Source organism: Bos grunniens, chromosome 10 (genome assembly GCF_055505025.1).
Source record: "Bos grunniens cultivar Pamir isolate PY7600 chromosome 10, Bosgru_T2T1.0, whole genome shotgun sequence".
Lineage (NCBI taxonomy): Eukaryota > Metazoa > Chordata > Mammalia > Artiodactyla > Bovidae > Bos > Bos grunniens.
In genome coordinates, this window is record NC_141174.1 from 42,140,059 (window position 1) to 42,158,118 (window position 18,060).

At 44.4% G+C, this 18,060-nt stretch overlaps 1 protein-coding gene across 2 annotated transcripts in view; it reads right to left on the minus strand.

Annotated features, from left to right (window-relative positions):
• Positions 1-6,070, minus strand: part of SHC4 (SHC adaptor protein 4) — a 138,518-nt gene extending 132,448 nt beyond the window's left edge. For both annotated transcript variants that reach the window (XM_086320795.1, XM_086320794.1), the window contains exon 1: positions 3,287-6,070. In XM_086320795.1, the coding sequence (XP_086176921.1) occupies positions 3,287-3,871 (585 nt within the window). In that variant the 5' untranslated portion in view covers positions 3,872-6,070. The remainder of the gene's footprint in view (positions 1-3,286) is intronic.
• Between the last annotated feature and the right edge of the window lie 11,990 nt (positions 6,071-18,060).

The window sequence follows — 18,060 nt, forward strand, 5'->3', positions numbered from 1 at the left end:
CAACAATACGGATGGACCTTAAGAGTATTATGCTAAGTGAAATAAGTCAGACAGAGAAGGCAAATACCATGTAATTTCATTCATATGTGGAATATAAAAACCAAAATAAATAAAGCAAAACAACATGTAGATACAGAGGATATAGTAGAGGTTATCAGAGGGGAAGCGGCAGAGGTGAAACAGCTTTGTAAAGGGGTCAACTCTATGGTGAAAGATGGAAACTAAACTTTTGGTGGTGAGCACATTGTAGTGTATACAGAAGTAGAAATGTAATGTTGTACACATGAAACTTATAAACAAGTGTTATCATCATAAAATAAATTCTTCAAAAAAGAGTATCTCTCTCACTCCTCTACTCTGATTCCATATCATCAAGAAGCCTCTGATTTAACTCTTTCTATGCACATTTTTCTACAGATGAGATCACAATTTTGGTTTCCTTGGCACAATAATTTTCACTATAAATTAACAGGTTGGCATTTCATCTTTTAAAATGAGTGCACATCACATCTAAAAGAATTCTGAGCAGAATCTGAAACAGGATGAAAACCTGTGGTGAAAGGAGCAAAGACTGGCGCACACAGGGCAACTGGATTCTGCCGCTAACTCTTATTTTGGCTCACCTGTGTGGCCGTAAAAAAGAAATCACTTCTCCAGTCCTCAGTTTCTTCATAGAGGCATTGAGCTTGATAAATTTTGAGTTCCTTCCATCTTTCAAAACTAGGGTTTTATAAAAATTAATAAATTAGGGTTTTCCATGTATTTCTGACTTCCTAAAAGAGGTGTTCACTGGTGTTTCATGTCACTGTCTGTTGGCAACATAGTGTGACTCACATAGATCATGAGGTCAGCACTTTTCCTAGGATCTGTCATTATCACCAGGAAAAAGACAGATGGCATCCTCATTAAAAATCTAAAATGCCAGTGGAGACACTCCCTAGGGAAATGGAGATCACACAGCAACTCTTTCACATTAGAAATTGTATATGCGTATGGGTGTGGAGAGGTGGAAGGAAGTACAAGAGGGAAGGAAAGGCAAAGCAGAAGACAGAGGATGTCCAGGTGGTGTGGAAGGCAGGTGCCGAGCCTGGGGTAGGAGAACCACATTCTCCCATTAGAGCTTGGAGGACACTTGACCAATAACAAGTACCCACAAACTTTTAGTAGATACATGAAACTATTTCCATGATGAGCTGTGTCACTGTGAGGGAGGGTAAGGGCTGAGTGTCCTATAAATTTATCTTCCTTGGAGGTTTTTGTTACCAATTCACCAAGGCCGCCCCTAGCCTGCTTTCCCTATAACCCTTTCAGCATTCATTATTTAACGTTCTTTGAGATCTTAATTGTCTGTGTGTGATACAGTTATTGGGCTATCTCTCAAATGTCTACTTTCAGATCAAACTTCTCATGAGAGCGCTAGTCTTACACAACTGCTACCTACAAATTAGAACCAGTTAAATATCATTACTTTAAACATAATGTGACCCTGTTCCCAACTCACTCTATCACTAACATTGCTAATCCCATTGGAAGGCTTACATCTGAAGTTATCTTTCATTCCTCACAACTCTATCAATAATTATCCACAGCCACTATAAATAGCAATAAACACACTCAGCAGTCTACTCACTGCTCAATAAATGTTCACCCCTATTATTTGTATGATGATCTGAAATGATCTGCTCTGTCATCCAAGACTGTTGAGGTTCTTTTCACAGAGACTCATATTCATCTGTTTTCTCTCATCTTCACATTAATCCATGTTACCACTCCTGGTGCCTAAACTAGAGTATCTTTCTTATGGACCTCCCAATTGCTAATTTTTCCCTGCTTCACAAATAAATTCACAGATTGGTCTTTTTGAAACCACCTTCATCAGGTTGTAGTTGATTTTTAAACCTATGAGGGTTGCTGTTTACCAGTCAGAGTGTTAAAAACTCCCTATTAGGCATTAAGAGCTTTGGTCAGCTGCTCCCTCCCCCACAAGCTACCCGAGATTTGTCTGTAATTTGCCTTATTTTACTCATATTCGTTTGAGCATCAACTATGTGCCAGCCACGCTCCCTACCACCAGCTACCCTCCAGCATTCCCTCTTTTTTCAGTTAAGCCCAGCATGATGCTCCCCTGCAGTAACCACAGTAATACCTGCCTTTGGACTTTGCTCCAATTCTTGCCCTGCCAGGAATCTCCCGCTTTCTGCCAATAAAGATCTGATAGCTCTTCCAAGATGCACATTCCCCTGAGGGTTCCCCTATGAATGAATCCCAGACCACAACAACCTTCCCCTTTTCCTGAATTCCTTCAGCATCTCACACCAGATATATGTTGCTAAATATTGTTCTATTATTTCACCTGTATTTGTTGGTTTCCCTGATTGAAACTGTGAGCTCTAGAAGAACAGAAGCCAAATCTTTTTTTACTCAGATATGGAATAGAAAAGGGCAGATGCAAGGCCAATAAGGACCTTGATTTTGCACATGGCTCATGGACAAGGCCCCATGGCCACAGCGTAGGCAATAAAGACAAAAAAAATGTGCACCAAAGACCTAAGGCTACCTCCTAACACAAGACTAGAGATTCAGCCATGTTTGGAGAAGTGTTTGTTAAATGCTGAATTAGATTTTTAAAAACAATTCAGGTCCCTGATACACTATGTATTCCTCCAGCACAAAAATCTCTACTGAAACACAATGGCCAGTATAATTTACTGAGTCTTAATCACTAATTAGATTTGAAATTCCTGACTCTTCTTGTACAGAATGCTCAGTCCAGCAGGGACATCTCAGCTTTCTCTATGAAACTACCCTGGCAACTACCTACACTAACATGTAGCACCAGTTCATGCTCTTGAACCAAAAGTCATGTGATTTCAATACAGGCCAGATATTTGTAGGGAAACCTATAAGACCACCTCCCCTTCTCCGCCCCCTCCAGCTACACAATATCTTATGTGCTTGCATGCTAAGTCTGCTTCAGTCGTGTCTGACTCTTTGGGACCCTATGCATGGACTGTAGCCTGCCAGGCTCCTCTGTCCATAGGATTCTCTAGGCAAGAACACTAGAGTGGGTTTTCAAGCTCTACTCCAGGGGGTCTTCCCTACCCAGGGATCTGAACCCGTGTCGTTTAGGTCTCCTGAATTGGTAGGTGGGTTCTTTACCACTAGCGCCACCTGGGAAGCCCCCTGATGACTTATCCAAACCTGAAACTCGGCCGGATGATGCGCAGCCCCTTTCAGAAAGCAGAGAATATGCCCCTTGCAGGAGTGCAGAGAGGGAAATACTTACCCTCACATAGTAGTTCATGCCCAGCCCCAACAGGTGCTGCACAAAGTGTCTGTCCTGTCTGTTCCGGGGGGTTGGTTCCCCAGGGCCGGGAAGTGGGCAGGCGTCAGGAGTTAAAGAGGTCGCCCTGTGCCCCAGGGGGTCCCGCTGAGGCGGAGGTGCTGGCACAGCCCTATTGAGACTGGTTTCAGGGGAAGCCGGGCTGCTGGGAGCCGGGTCCTGGCTTTCCTGGAGCTTGAGTCGAGGTACCTCTTTGGTACCCAAACAAAAGTTTTTCAGACTCAGCAAGGTGGCTGGGTTGGCCAGCTTTACGCTGGCCATGCGAGGGATCAAGGTGCACAATGGGGTGGGGCTCTCCTGGGAGGCCAAGGCAGCATCTTCAGCGGGCAGGTGAGGTGCCAGGGTGGGGTAAGGAGGCTGCGGCGAGCCCTTGCTCCCTGTCGAGACTCCCGGGCTGCCTTCGTCCAAGGACGTGATGGACTCATTCCGAAAGCGGCTGTACTTGGCCCTGTGCAGCATCCCGGGGTGCCCGAAGAGTCCTACATATAGCACGAGTCCTGCCAGGCTGTCCTGACCGCGTTCTCGCATAGCCTTGGCAGTGCTGAAACAGGATACTGTTGCATAAATCGCCTCGCTGTCTGCTAGATAAACGGAACGGGAAACAAATGCCTCAATGCCCCGTGCAACTTGCGGCAGCCACCTCTCCAACTCCGCTCTCGCGCTCGCCCGCCTCGGCTCCGGGTCCTCGAGGGTAACAGCCCAGGGGAAAACGCCTACCCAGCTGATTTCGGTCCAGTCTGTGGCCCAGCGGCAGCACCCGGTGTTCTCGCCGGGGATTCCTTGCTGGGAAAGCTTGGACCCAGCCTCGCGGCGGCGAGGATCGCTCACCTCCTACTCTTCGGCATGGAACCGGGCGGAGAACCAGCCAGCCGGTCCCGCCGCGTCGCTGGCGGTGCGGGAGCCTTGCAGAAATATTTAGCGCCCCCCACCCCCATCCTCCCTTCTGCACACAGGAACTTTCAAACCTGCTCCCTCCGGTTCCCACAGGGCGGGGCAATGTCTGGCCTATTAACCCTTTATTTGTTCTAGTGATTGTTCATTTAAAAAAAAAGGTGGGGGGGGGGGGGAGGGGAGAATGACTATATGAGCCAAAGGCCCTTCTGCCTGAGTTCGTTTCTCCTGATGGCTGCCCTCTCTTGGAAGATCTTGTCTTGCATCCCATCTGGGCCACAGGCCAGCAGTACTAGTGACAGGCGCTCCTCCGCATTATTTCTCTGACTTGTGGTCCTTCCGTGTTCCTCAGATCCCCTCCCAGCCTGCCCACCCTGGCTCGGAGCTTCCCTCCCTCCCCGACTCCTCTCAGAGCTTTCAGAAGCCTCTCTGCAACAGAAGGCTGAAATGTGCAGGATGATACGCAGCGTGTTGAAATTTTTATGAATGAACTTTGCTGAATGAATTTCTCTCTGTGTGTGCAAGCTAATAAATCTGTGAATGAAGCTGAGAATAGCTGTAATTGACCGATGGTCTCAGGGGTGCTTGGTTTTTATCCAATCAAAGGGCAGCTTGATGACTCATGCACCATAAATATACTAAACTAGTAGCCAGGAGAAATAAAGCTGGAGGAAGAGAAGGGAGAGATTTTATTCTGTGATAACAGTGAAGGGGTTAAACGGTAAAGCAATCTTTAGTATAAGTCATCAGTAAGCTGGGCAGCAGGTTAAAATGTCCATTTTCTTTTTTGCTGAGATGGCTGGGAAAGCCAAGCAAAAGAACTAAAAATTAGATCCATTGTTCCACAGATATTAGAACATATGGTACACAACTCCTGTGGGAAGCCCCATGATGCATCTTCTTAGAAACATAGTTCTTTTTTTATTGATTGCTGGTTCCATCTCCCTCTGGTGCAACTTCCTGTACCTATCAAATGCATTCTGAAGACATGATGACAACTGCAAGAGACTTAGCACACACCAATCCAGGAAAGGAGCTGAGAAAGGGAAATGCAGGTTCTTTCTGGAATGGAGAAGAGGAAAGTGCTGAAACACTGAGAGGATGTGGAAAGCACATATCAGAAAAGAGAAGAAAATCTCAGCTGAAAGTTACATTTCTCGGTGGGCCAAGGCTCTTGCATCTGAAATTGCTCATTAACTCAAAAATTAAAACAAACCGGCTGCCCCTGGAATCAGGGACACCACCTTCACTGTTTTACTGCCCACAAGGCTGCATTAGGCTCATGTATATTTATAACTCTGATGGCCTGAACTCCTTTGAGATCCAGACACAGAATTAAATGGTTACTCCTGACCAGCTAAAAATGCATCCTCGCTGACTTCCTGCTCCCCTCCCCCTGGCTCGCCCCAGAAATTCTGCACCTTTTCACATCCTGTCTGCCAAACCTGTTAGAATGGTTTTTCCTTGGGAAGGCTTTTTTGCATCTTCATAAATTTTCCCATCAATGTTCACTGACCTCCTCTCTCTGCCATCAGACTTCCTCCTGACAAAACTGAGGGGAGTGACTAAGCCAGTTGGACTCCACATCCTTGGGGCTGAGGAGACAGACTGAAAAAAATCCTAACAGCAAACTTCCTGGGTCGTCCCAGTGCACCAGCCCCAAGCATCCAGTACCGTGAGAAGGAGGGTACGGGAGGGAGGAGGGAGGAGGGTTCAGGATGGGGAACGCGGGTATACCTGTGGCGGATTCATTTCGATATTTGGCAAAACTAATACAATATTGTAAAGTTTAAAAATAAAATAAAATTAAAAAAGAAAAAAAAAAAAGCAAACTTCCTTTTTCTTTCCACCTCACCTCTCTTCTTCTCTCCCACGGGTTCCCTCCTTGTTGTTACAGATCCCATGCTATGCTGCCTTGAGAAAGTTACTCTACCTCTCTGTGACTGAATGCCCTCATCTGTTAGGAACAGCTGCCTAATGGAGATGCTATAAGGGCTCACAGGATAATCCCTGTAGGGCACTTGGCACCATGCGCCACACAGTGCCTGCCTCACCAAGTATATGACTGGCAGTGTAAAGAAAGGCCATTTGAACCTGGGTTGCCTGCCCCTGAAGCTGTTATTCTTACTCCCTACAGAGTAGAGTCTACATCATCCTAGCCAACTAAAAGAAAAATTAGCACAAAGTAGGAGAAGTTGGGGCTTCCCTGGTGGCTCAGCTGGTTAAGAATCTGCCTGCAATGCAGGAGACCTGGGTTTGATTCCTGGCTTGGGAAGAGCCCCTGGAGGAGGGATAGGCTACCCACTCCAGTATTCTTGTGCTTCCCTGGTGACTCAGACAGTAAAGAATCCACCTGCAATGTGGGAGACCTGGGTTCAATCCCTGGGTTGGGAAGATCCCCTGGAGGAGGGTATGGCAACCCACTCCAGTATTCTTGCCTGAGAATCCCCATGGACAGAGGAGCCTGATGGGCTACAGCCCATAGGGTCACAAAGAGTCAGACATGACTGAGCAGCTAAGTACAGCACAGCACAGAAATTGAGGACACCAACACGGTCCAAAGAAACTATTTCCTAACATTCACATGGGCCTGGACAAGGAAGGAACAACAGGAGCCCAGCAGGCTGATGTGAATCTTTGCTGAGGTCTTCATGCCTAGGTTCGATCCCTGGGGTCGATATCTGGGTTCGATCCCTGGGTTGGGAAGATCCCCTGGAGAAGGGAAAGACTACCCACTCTAGTATTCTGGCCTAGAGAACGCCATGGACTGTATAGTCCATGGGGTCTCATAGAGTTGGACATGACTGAGCGACTTTCACTTCATGCCTAGAGGACAGGGTACCCCAGGGGAGTCTGCTCACCCAGGCAGGCACTGTTCTGGCGGGGGCTCAGACCAGTCCCTATTCTTCAGGAATGAGTCCCAGAAAGGGTGAGGAGGGAGGGGAACTGGGTGGGACCAGGTAAGGTAAGAAAGCAGCCATGGCCTCTGAGGACTGCTTCTCTGACCCTAAGGACCCTGGAAATCTTGGCTTTCATAGTCATCTCTGCCTGGGCCTTTTATGAGGGTGAAAGAAACCAGATCTGCAGCTGGGGAGTGGGGAATGGCCTTAGAGGCTCAGCCAGCCCAGCCAGGCAGCTTTCAGTCAAAAGGCAGAAGCTGAAAAACTGCCCCAACAACCTCAGAGCAGGTTCATTAACTGAGTAGACCTCCATTCCAGGTGGGTGGGTGGGCAAGGCAGATAACTTCCTTTTTCCCAGGATGTCAGAACATCCTCTTCAATTAGTAACAATGAAAATAATATTAATGAGACCTAAGAATTATGGAACAAAAGACAGTTTACCTTCATTCACATTCAATCATTACAACTTTTGAAGACCAGCACTATTTTCATCACCACCTTACAGATGTGGAATACAGGATCAGAGCAAGTTCAGTGACTTGGCCAAGGTCCCCTGACTGCTGAGCAATGATGCCAGGATCTGTCCAGGAGCTCTGCCTGGCTGCAGAGCCTGTGCTGCGGCCACTGTACTCCTCTGCTTCCCAGGGCACCAGAGAGCTCAAGTCTAGATCCAAGGCCTGTCATCTCTGTGCTGCAGAAGACACAGTCAAGGTTCCGAGTTTAGAGTAAGCTGCTCTGATTTATTGGCTTGTACAGGCCCCGCAGTGGGGCTTGTCTAGAACCAAGTGCTGACTCATTACAGCCGCATGCCTTTCCCTGCTGTGATAGCAGCCAGTGTGTGCAAGACCCTAACTCATACTTAGTGCTCACTAATTGTCAGTTTTTGCTCCCTTCTCCTCTTTGCAGATCATGTCTATAGAATTCACACAAAATATCTCATAGGACTGCCAGGAATAAAAATATGAATAATAGATGAGAAAACAATGATTGTCATTAAACCATCAGAGTACATTAACCCCTCTCATCACCACCCTTGGAAAACAAGGTTCTGCTTAGACCACTGTGTATGCTGTCTCTGCTTTGAGACACACACAATTCACCCATTCCAAGGGTGCCTTGCTGTGAATCAGAATGTCACCTTAAGGGCCAGCCTGCCCAGGCTGGGTTCCTTGGGTATAACAGGCAGTTTCAAGGAAATGCTGGGTCAGGGTGGGCCATGATATAATCAGCCAGGTCCTGCTAGGATTTCTTAGATGAGTGAGGGAGAAGGGGCCCTGGGCAAAAACGCCTGCCCAACTTTGGAAGAGAACCCAGTGTGGGAGTTGGCGTAGAGGAAGGACGTGCTAGAGAGAAGAGGAAGGTGGAAATATAGCAAGACAGAAATAACTTTGGGAGATCCTGGACCAATTGGTACCTTGGAACAAAGTGCAGCAGGTGGCATCAGAGCACTAGGACCCTTACTCCAGCCATGGATACCATGTCTGTCACAAAGCAGATGTACTCCTGAAGAGCTGTCTTTGGGCAATACCTACTCCTGAAGAATTTTCACTAAGGATGAGTCCAACAGCCAATCAGTGAGGAATGAAAAGATTGGTGAAGCTCTACTTTAGAAAAAAAATTTCCACAAGACAATATTTATATAAAGTTCTTGGCAGAGACCAATGCCATTTTAAAGATGAGGAAGTGAGGTAGTGAAGAAGGCTTGAGTTTCCAACAGTGAGAGCCTAGCTTCAAAAAATGGAGGCAGAGTTTCCCCTAGAGGTGTCATTAACTCTGAAAACAACATCTTTTTGCCTGCTGAACCCAATATTTCCAGTTTTCCCATGGTCTTCAACCTGGGTAGGTAAACAGCTCTCTAATGGTTGCGGTTGGCCATCATTGACTCTCCTGGAACCAGGACCAGCTAGAAACAGGAGAATGTATATTCTCCTATCTGTTGAAAATGGGATAATATCTATGAAAGTGCCATGTAGAGTTAGACATCATGTAGACAAAAAGTAGATGAGTTACTTAGGGTCAGGTTCAGTTGCAAATAACACAAAATTCCTAAATAAGAGAGGCTTGAACAAAAAAATTTATTTCCCTGGAGGTAGGAAGTCCAAGGACAGTGTCAGTTCTCAGCCATCCTTAAAGTATATCTCTTTTTCTCATAGTTTAAACTGGCAGATAGAGCTCCAGCCATTTCACCTCTACTCTAGGCAGTGAAATGGATGAAAGGACAAAGAAGGCCCGTTCTCTTTAAAGAAAGTCCTGGAAGCCCAATACAATGTTTCCACTTACATCACATTACCCAGAACTTAGTCCCATGGTTGTAACTAGCTGTAAGAGAAAATGAAGTCTTCTTTATCTGAGACTGAAGAAGTCTTTTGTCTGGGTACATGGCTTCTGCACATAAAATCAAAGTCTGTTACTGGGGAAGGAGAAGATAATAGATATTGTGATAGAAAATAGTTTCTCTGCTATAGAATTTCTAGAATTTCTACCTCAGTTCAGTCGCTCAGTCGTGTCTGACTCTTTGCAACCCCATGGAATGCAGCACGCCAGGCTTCCCTGTCCATCATCAACTCCCGGAGCTTACACAAACTCATGTCCATTGAGTCAGTGATGCCATCCAACCATCTCATCCTCTATCATCCCTTTCTCCTCCTGCCTTCAATCTTTCCCAGCATCAGGGTCTTTTCAAATGAGTCCGTTCTTTGCATCAGGTGGCCCAAATATTGCAGTTTCAGCTTCAGCATCAGTCCTTCCAATGACTGATTTCCTTTAGGATTGATTGGTTGGATCTTCTTGCAGTCCAAGAGACTCTCAAGAGTCTTCTCCAACACCACAGTTCAAAAGCATCAATTCTTCAGCGTTCAGCTTTCTTTATAGTCGAACTCTCATATCCGTACATGACTACTGGAAAAACCATAGCTTTGACTAGACCTACCCTTGTTGGCAAAGTAAGGTCTTTGCTTTTTAATATGCTGCCTAGGTTGGTCATAACTTGTCTTCCTAGGAGCAAGCATCTTTTAATTTCATGGCCGCAGTCACCATCTGCAGTGATTTTGGAGCCCAGGAAATTAAAGTCTGTCACTGTTTCCACTGTTTCCCCATCTATTTGCCATGAAGTGATGGGACCAGATGCCATGATCTTAATTTTATGAATGTTGAGTTTTAAGCCAACTTTTTCACTCTCTTCTTTCACTTTCATCAAGAGGCTCTTTAGTTGTTCGCTTTCTGCCTCTGTGTCATCTGATGTGGTGTCATCTGCATATCTGAGGTTATTGATATTTCTCCCAGCAATCTTGATTCCAGCTTGTGCTTCATCCAGCCTGGCATTTTGTATGATGTACTCTGCATATAAGTTAAATAAACAGGGTGACAATATACAGCCTTGACATACTCCTTTCCCGATTTGGAACCAGTCTGTTGTTCCATGTCTAGTTCTAACTGGTGCTTCCTGACCTGCATACAGATTTCTCAGGAGGCAGGTCAGGTGGTCTGATATTCCCATCTCTTGAAGAATTTTCCATGGTTTGTTGTGATCCACACAGTCAAAGGCTTTGGCATAGTCAATAAAGCAGAAATAGATGCTTTTCTGGAACTCTCTTGCTTTTTTGATGATCCAATGAATGTTGGCAATTTGATCTCTGGTTCCTCTGCCTTTTCTATATCCAGCTTGAACATCTGGAAGTTCACGGTTCCAGAACATCTGGAAGTTCACATGTACTGTTGAAGCCTGGCTTGGAGAATTTTGAGCATTACTTTACTAGTGTGTGAGATGAGTGCAATTGTGCAGTAGTTTGAGCATTCTTTGGCATTGCCTTTCTTTGGGATTGGAATGAAAACTTTTTCCAGTCCTGTGGCCACTGCTGAGTTTTCCAAATTTGCTGGCATATTGAGTACAACACTTTCACAGCATCATCTTTCAGGATTTTAAATAGCTCAACTGGAATTCCATCACCTCCACTAGCTTTGTTGGTAGTGATGCTTCCTAAGGCCCACTTGACTTCTCATTCCAGGATGTCTGGCTCTAGGTGAGTAATCACACCATCGTGATTATCTGGGCCATGAAGATCATTTTTGTATAGTTCTTCTGTGTATTCTTGCCACCTCTTCCTAATATCTTCTGCTTCTGTTAGGTCCATACCATTTCTGTCCTTTATTGTGCCTATCTTTGCATGACATGTTCCCTTGGTGTCTCTAATTTTCTTGAAGAGATCTCTAGTCTTTCCCATTCTATTATTTTCCTCTATTTCTTTGCATTGATCACTGACAAAGTCTTTATCTGTCCTTGCTATACTTTGGAACTCTGCATTCAAATGGGTGTAGACTCAAGGGATTCGATCTGATAGAGTGCCTGAAGAACTATGACCGGAGGTTCGTGACATTGTACAAGAGGCGGTGATCAAGACCATCCCCAAGAAAAAGGAATGCAGAAAGGTAAGATGGCTATCTGAGGAGGCCTTACAAATAGCTGAGAAAAGAAGAGAAGCTAAAGGCAAAGGAGAAAAGGGAAGATATACCCACTTGAATTTCTACCTAGATGGAATTTAAAGCTACCATAGAATTAAAATGTCTTTGGTCAATGTGGCCTATTTTCCCCTTTTTTCTGCATGAATGTGTACCATGTTGCACATATGTGCACTCACACAAAGCTTTAAAATGACTCATTTAAAAACAGGTGCTTTCAGAATAGAAACTTGTCTGTACATAGCCAAAGGGACTGGTGGAGTCTTTAGGCCTCTGAAAGGCAGCCAGGTACTTCCAGGGCCAGCAGCAGGCAGTAACAGGAGATGTACCCAGATGGCACTATAACTGGTTAATTGGGGTCAGGGATATCTTACAAGGAGTGAGTGGGTATTGGCCAGGTGGCCAGTCATCAGGAGGTGTCTGACCCAGGTGCAGGATACCAATTCTAATTGTGGATTGGCAAAAGAGAGCCAAAGACAGGGCCCTAGACCAACTGAAATTTGGCATTATAAGCTGGCTAATCTGAACTTCATTCCAATCCTCTTTTCCTTTACCTATCTCCACCAGGAAAAACTAAATATTCACTTTCTCAGGCTTCCTTGCAACTGCAGGGGGTGAGGGCATGTGACACAATTTTGGTCTGTGAGATGTAATGAAAGTTTCATGGGGGCTTCTGGGGAAACATCTGATTTCCAATACAAGGGGCCTAGAGAACTGGAGCCTCCCCTCTGTTTTCCCACATCTTCCTGTCTTGAATGTGGATGCACTGTCTGGAACTATGGCAGCCATTTTGCAATCATGAAGGAAAGATCAGCCAAGTTATCAAGCCCATGGACTTGACATCACTGCATTATTGAATCACTGTAATAAGAATAGTAATCATCTCTAAATATATCATTATGTGAGAAAAATAAACCTTTACTGGTTTAAGCAACTCAAGCAGCTCTTGGTTACTTGGTACCTGTTACTTACAGCCCAAAGCACTGACACAAATACAGTGGCAAGAACAGGATACACAATAAGCAGAGCCTCTGGGTCGTTATGAAATGACTAAGGTGTCTGGTGAAGAAAGTCCGAATGTAGTCAGACCAAACTGGGTTCAAATAGGGATGCCTACAATATGGTAGGCAGACCAAAGACCCCCAAAGATATCTACTTCCTAATATAGGAAACATGATACAAGAAACTTGGCAAATGTAAAAGGTGGTCTAATGACCAGATTCCAGTATGTGCAGGAGCTGTGTTTCCCCTACACCACCAAGCAACTCTTGGCAACACCAGCTAGGTATCCTAAAATTCAACTCAATTCTGACACTATCTATACAGATATAGCATTAGATTTCATAGGTTATGGGCTCAGTCCCCACAAGACCGCCATTCACTTCAGATGGCAACCCCAAGCCTAAGTGGCTACCTGTGCTTCTGACTGACCAGCTAGAGACTGGGGGTCCCAACAACTTCCTTCTTGGGTTTGATTAATTTCTTAGAGCAGCTCAAAGAACTCAAGGAAACATTTTACTTATTAGATAACTGGTTAATTATGAAAGGACATAACTCAGGAACAACCAGATTGAAGAGCTACATAGGGCAAGCTGTGGGGAAAGGGCATGGCGCTTCCATGCTGTCTTTGAGTGCACCGGTCTTTCAAAATCTCCAGGTGTTCACCAGTCTGGAAGCTCTCAGAACCCCATCCTTTTGGGCTCTTATGGGGGCTTCTTTACATAGACATGCTTGATTACATCATTGGTCACCGGCAATCTGTTCAACTTCCAGACCTTCCCTCCTTCCCAGAGGTTGAGGACTGGAACTAAAATTCCAACCCTCTACTGCTCTAATGAGTGCTTTCCAAAAGTCACCGTATCAATGTGACAAAAGACAACTTTGCTGCCCTTTTCACTTAGGAAATTCTACAGGATTTATTTATTTTTGACTACGTGGCACAGCATGTGGGATCTTGGTTCCCTTACCAGGGATTGAACGCACATCCTCTGCATTGGAGGTGTGGCATCCTAACCACTGGATAGCAGGGAAAGCCCAAGAAATTCTATAAGTTTTAGACCAAATATATATTTCCTACTATAAATCACATCACAGAATATGATTAAGATTACAGATCATGAGATGGGGGAATTATCTGGGTGGGCCCAATCTAATCACATGAGGCTTTCAAAGCAATGAACCCTTCCCAGCTATGGTAAGAGCTGGGAAATTTAAGACAGAAAAAGAAGGAGAGACGTGAAGCATGAGAAGGACTCAACCTGACATTACTGGCTTTTAAGAAGAAGGCTGGCCATGAGTCAAGGAAGCTAGGAAGGGCCCTCAGTTGACAACCAACAATGAAATAGGAATATTAGAATTAACAGCTGCAAAGAACTGAATTCTAACCACCCAAATGAGCAAAAACAAAAAACAAAACTCTGAATGCTTTCCTAAAGCCTCCAGAGAGGAACGCAGCCCTGCCAACACTTTGATTTCAGCCTGGTGAGACCTATGGCAGATCTCTACTCTAATGTGTAGAATAGTAAGATAGTAAATTTCTGTTTTAAACAACAGAAGCTAAGTTGGTGGTCATTTGTTGTAGCAGCAGTAGAAAACTAATACAGATTTTGATATCAGCAGTGGAGTGCTACTGTAGCAAATACAAAATATGGAGTAGATTTCAGACTGGGCAGCAGGCAATGGCTGGAAGAATGATTTTAAAAGTCTAGATTTCTTTGAGTGGATGACTATTAGAAATATGGGCAAGTTACTTCACCTCTCTGAGCCCCAGTTTCTCTTTATCTATATAAGGAAGATAATGTCTATCACATACACTGCATTACTGTAAGGTCTCAGTGGGTGTGTGACAAATAGCAGGCTATCATTGTGAGATGGGGCTTCCCAGGTGGCTCAGTGGTAAAGACCCAGCATGCCAATGCAAGAGATATGGGTTCAATCTCCTGGGTCAGGAAGATTCCCTGGAGGAGGAAATGGCAACCCACTCTAGTATTCTTGCCTGGAGAATCCCACAGACAGAGGAGCCTGGCAGGCTACAGTCCATAGGGTTGCAAAGGCTTGGACACACACATATATTATTATTAGAACAGAGGTCCAAGGTAGAAGCTGTACTAAACAGTAGCAAGGCTGAGTAGATATTGAGCCCATACATTCTGATCTAGAACATCTTAAAATTTTCCCTAAATTATGCCCCCCCAAAGTCCTTATCTTTTAAAGATACATATGGAAGTATTTCCCCTTTATGGATCACTGCCTTGTCATGGCAAAGGGGCTTGTGTAACTCAATGAAACTATGAGCCATGCCATGTAGGGCCACCCAAGAAGGACGGGTCATAGTGGAGAGTTCTGATAAAATATAATCCTAGGGTAAGACTAGAGATCTCTTCAAGAAAATTGGAAATACCAAAGTAACAATTTCATCCAAAGATGGTCACAATAAAGGACAAAAACAGTAAAGACCTAATACAAGCAGAAGAGATCGAGAAGAGATGAAAAGAATACACAGAACAACTGTACAAAAAAGACCTTAATGACCCAGATAACCACGATGGTGTGGTCACTCACCCAGAGCCAGACATTCTGGAGTGTGAAGTCAAGTGGGCCTTAGGAAGCACTGCTGCCAATAAAGCTAGTGGAGGTGATGGGATTCCAGTTGAGCTATTTCAAATCCTAAAAGAGGATGCTATTAAACTGCTGCACTCAATACGCCAGCAAATTTGGAAAACTCAGCAGTGGCCACAGGACTGGAAAAGCTCAATCCTCAATCCCAATTCCCAAGAAAGGCAGTACTAAAGAACGTTCAAACTACTGGACAATTGCTCTCATCTCCCATGCTAGTATAGTTATGCTCAAAATCCTCCAAGCTAGGCTTCTGTATTATGTAAACTGAGAACTTCCAGATGTGCAAACTGGGTTAGAAATGGCAGAGGAACCAGAGATCAAATTCCCAAAATTTGCTGGATCATAGAGAAAGCAAGGGAATTCCAGAAAAACATCTACCTCTGTTTCATAGACTACACTAAAGCCTTTAACTGTGTGAATCATAACAAACTGTGGAAAACTCTTAGAGATGGGAATGCTGCTGCTGCTGCTATTAAGCCGCTTCAGTCGTGTCCGACTCTGTGCAACCCCATAGACGGCAGCCCACCAGGCTCCTCTGTCCCTGGGATTCTCCAGGCAAGAATACTGGAGTGGGTTTCCATTTCCTTCTCCAATGCATGCATGCATGCTAAGTCGCTTCAGTCGTGTCCAACTCTGTGTGACCTTTATGGAAAGCAGCCCACCAGGCTCCTCCGTCCACAGGATTCTCTAGGCAAGAATACTGGAGTGGGTTACCATTTCCTTCTCCAAGAGATGGGAATACCAGACCATTTACCTGTCTCCTGAGAAACCTGTATGCTGGTCAAGAAGCAACAGTTAGAACCCTGTATGGAACAACTGACTGATTCAGGATTGAGAAAGCAGTACAACAAGCCTGTTTATTGTCACTCTGTGTATTTAACTTATATGCAGAGGACATCATGCAAAATGCTGGGCTCGATGAGTTACAAGCTGGAATCAAGATTGTGAGGAGAAATATCAACAACTTCAGATATGCAGATGATACCACTCTAATGGCATAAAATGAAAAGGAACTAAAGAACCTCTTGATGAGGGTGAAGGAGGAGAATGAAAAAGCGGGCTTAAAACTCAACATTCAATAAACTATGATCATGACATCTGGTCCTATCACTTCATGATGAATAGAAGGGAAAAAGGTGGAAGCAGTGAAAGATTTTCTCTTCTTGGGCTCTAAAATCACTGCGAATGTTACTGCAGCCTTGAAATTAGAAGACAACCGCTTCCTGTCAGGAAAGCTATGATAAACTAGACAGTGTGTAAAAAGCAAAGACATCACTTCACCGACAAAGATCCGTATAGTCAAGGCTATGGTCTTTCTAGAGAGCTAGACAATAAAGAAGGCAAAGCGCCAAAGAATTGATGCTTTCAAACTGAGGTACTGGAAAAGACTCTTGAGAGTCCCTTGGACAGCAAGGAGATCAAACCAGTCAATCTTAAATGAAATCAACCCTGAATACTCTTTGAAAGGACTGATGTTAAGCTGAAGCTCCAATACTTCGGCCACCTGAGCTGAACAGCTGACTCATTAGAAAAGACCCTGATGCTGGGAAAGATTGAAGGCAGAAGGAGAAGAGGGCAACAGAGGATGAGATGGTTGGATGGCATCATTGATTTAACTTGGGCAAACTCTGGGAGATGGTGAAGGACAGAGAAACCTGGTGTGTTGCCATCCATGGGGTCTGGAAGAGTCGGACATGACCTGGCAACTGAACAACAACAATATGGAAGTATTTAGTGACACAGTGATGTGATCACTGAAATTTACTTAAAAATAAGTGACACGGTAATGTGATCACTGAAATTTACATAAAAGAATCTAACAGTGGAGAAAAAGTAGGGGAATGGGGCACAGACGAAGCAAGATGGCTGTATGTGGATAATTATTGAAGCTAGGTGATGTTACGTGGCAATTAATTACATTTTTCTCTCTACTTTTGCAGGCTGACATCATGTTAATCCTATAGGTGGAGTATGGAGGTTAAATAAAAAGCATTGCAGAAACTAGGTCTAGGGAGGGGCACAAAATAGGATAGACAAGTTTTGCCATACTCAGCTCTGCTCTTATCAGGCTTGTCAATAGACGGGAAGACATGAGGGGTTGTAAGGTTTAGGCCAGGTCACTTGCGCTTCTCCGGACTGCAACATGACCTCTAAGAGGTGATTCCAGCCTAATCTTCCATTCCCAAAACATATATTTATATGCTTTGTCTTCCTAAGTCTCCAGTTTCACAAAGTAAAATGGCTGTGGGGAATGAATATTTTTTGCTAGTGTCAGGCAGTGAACTTTTCATGGCTCGGAAAAGCCATGGACTGTTCACGGTTCATTGGGCAGTAGTTCATCACCATTAAAGAGGATGCCTTCTGATGAACTATGCAATTGTTTCCTAGCCAGTGGTGGAGAGGTTTCCCAATGATACGTTTTTCTTCAACACTCGTATTCATGTACATGGCTTCTGTTCATAACCAATGCACTGTTAGCCCTCAAATTTTCTTTTCAGTCGAAACTCATGAGTTCAAATTTCTGACAATCTTCAAGTTCACCCAGTCAAAAATACAGACTTTGATCACCATCATCATCCTTCCATCTATCCAGTTATCATCTCAGACTCCTTGCTGTTTTCATGCACTATATCTCATCACTCACCAAATCTGTCTGTTTTCCCTTTGAATTACCATTTGATTTTATCCTCAACTTTCCATTCACCTGTATTCATATACAGGTCAAACCATGGTCATCTCTCACTGAGACTTTCTGTCCACACATCCAATATACTCATCAAAATTATCTTTCTAGTTCAAAAATATGATAGTATCAGTTCCTGGATTTAAACCTTTAGTGACTCATGATATATA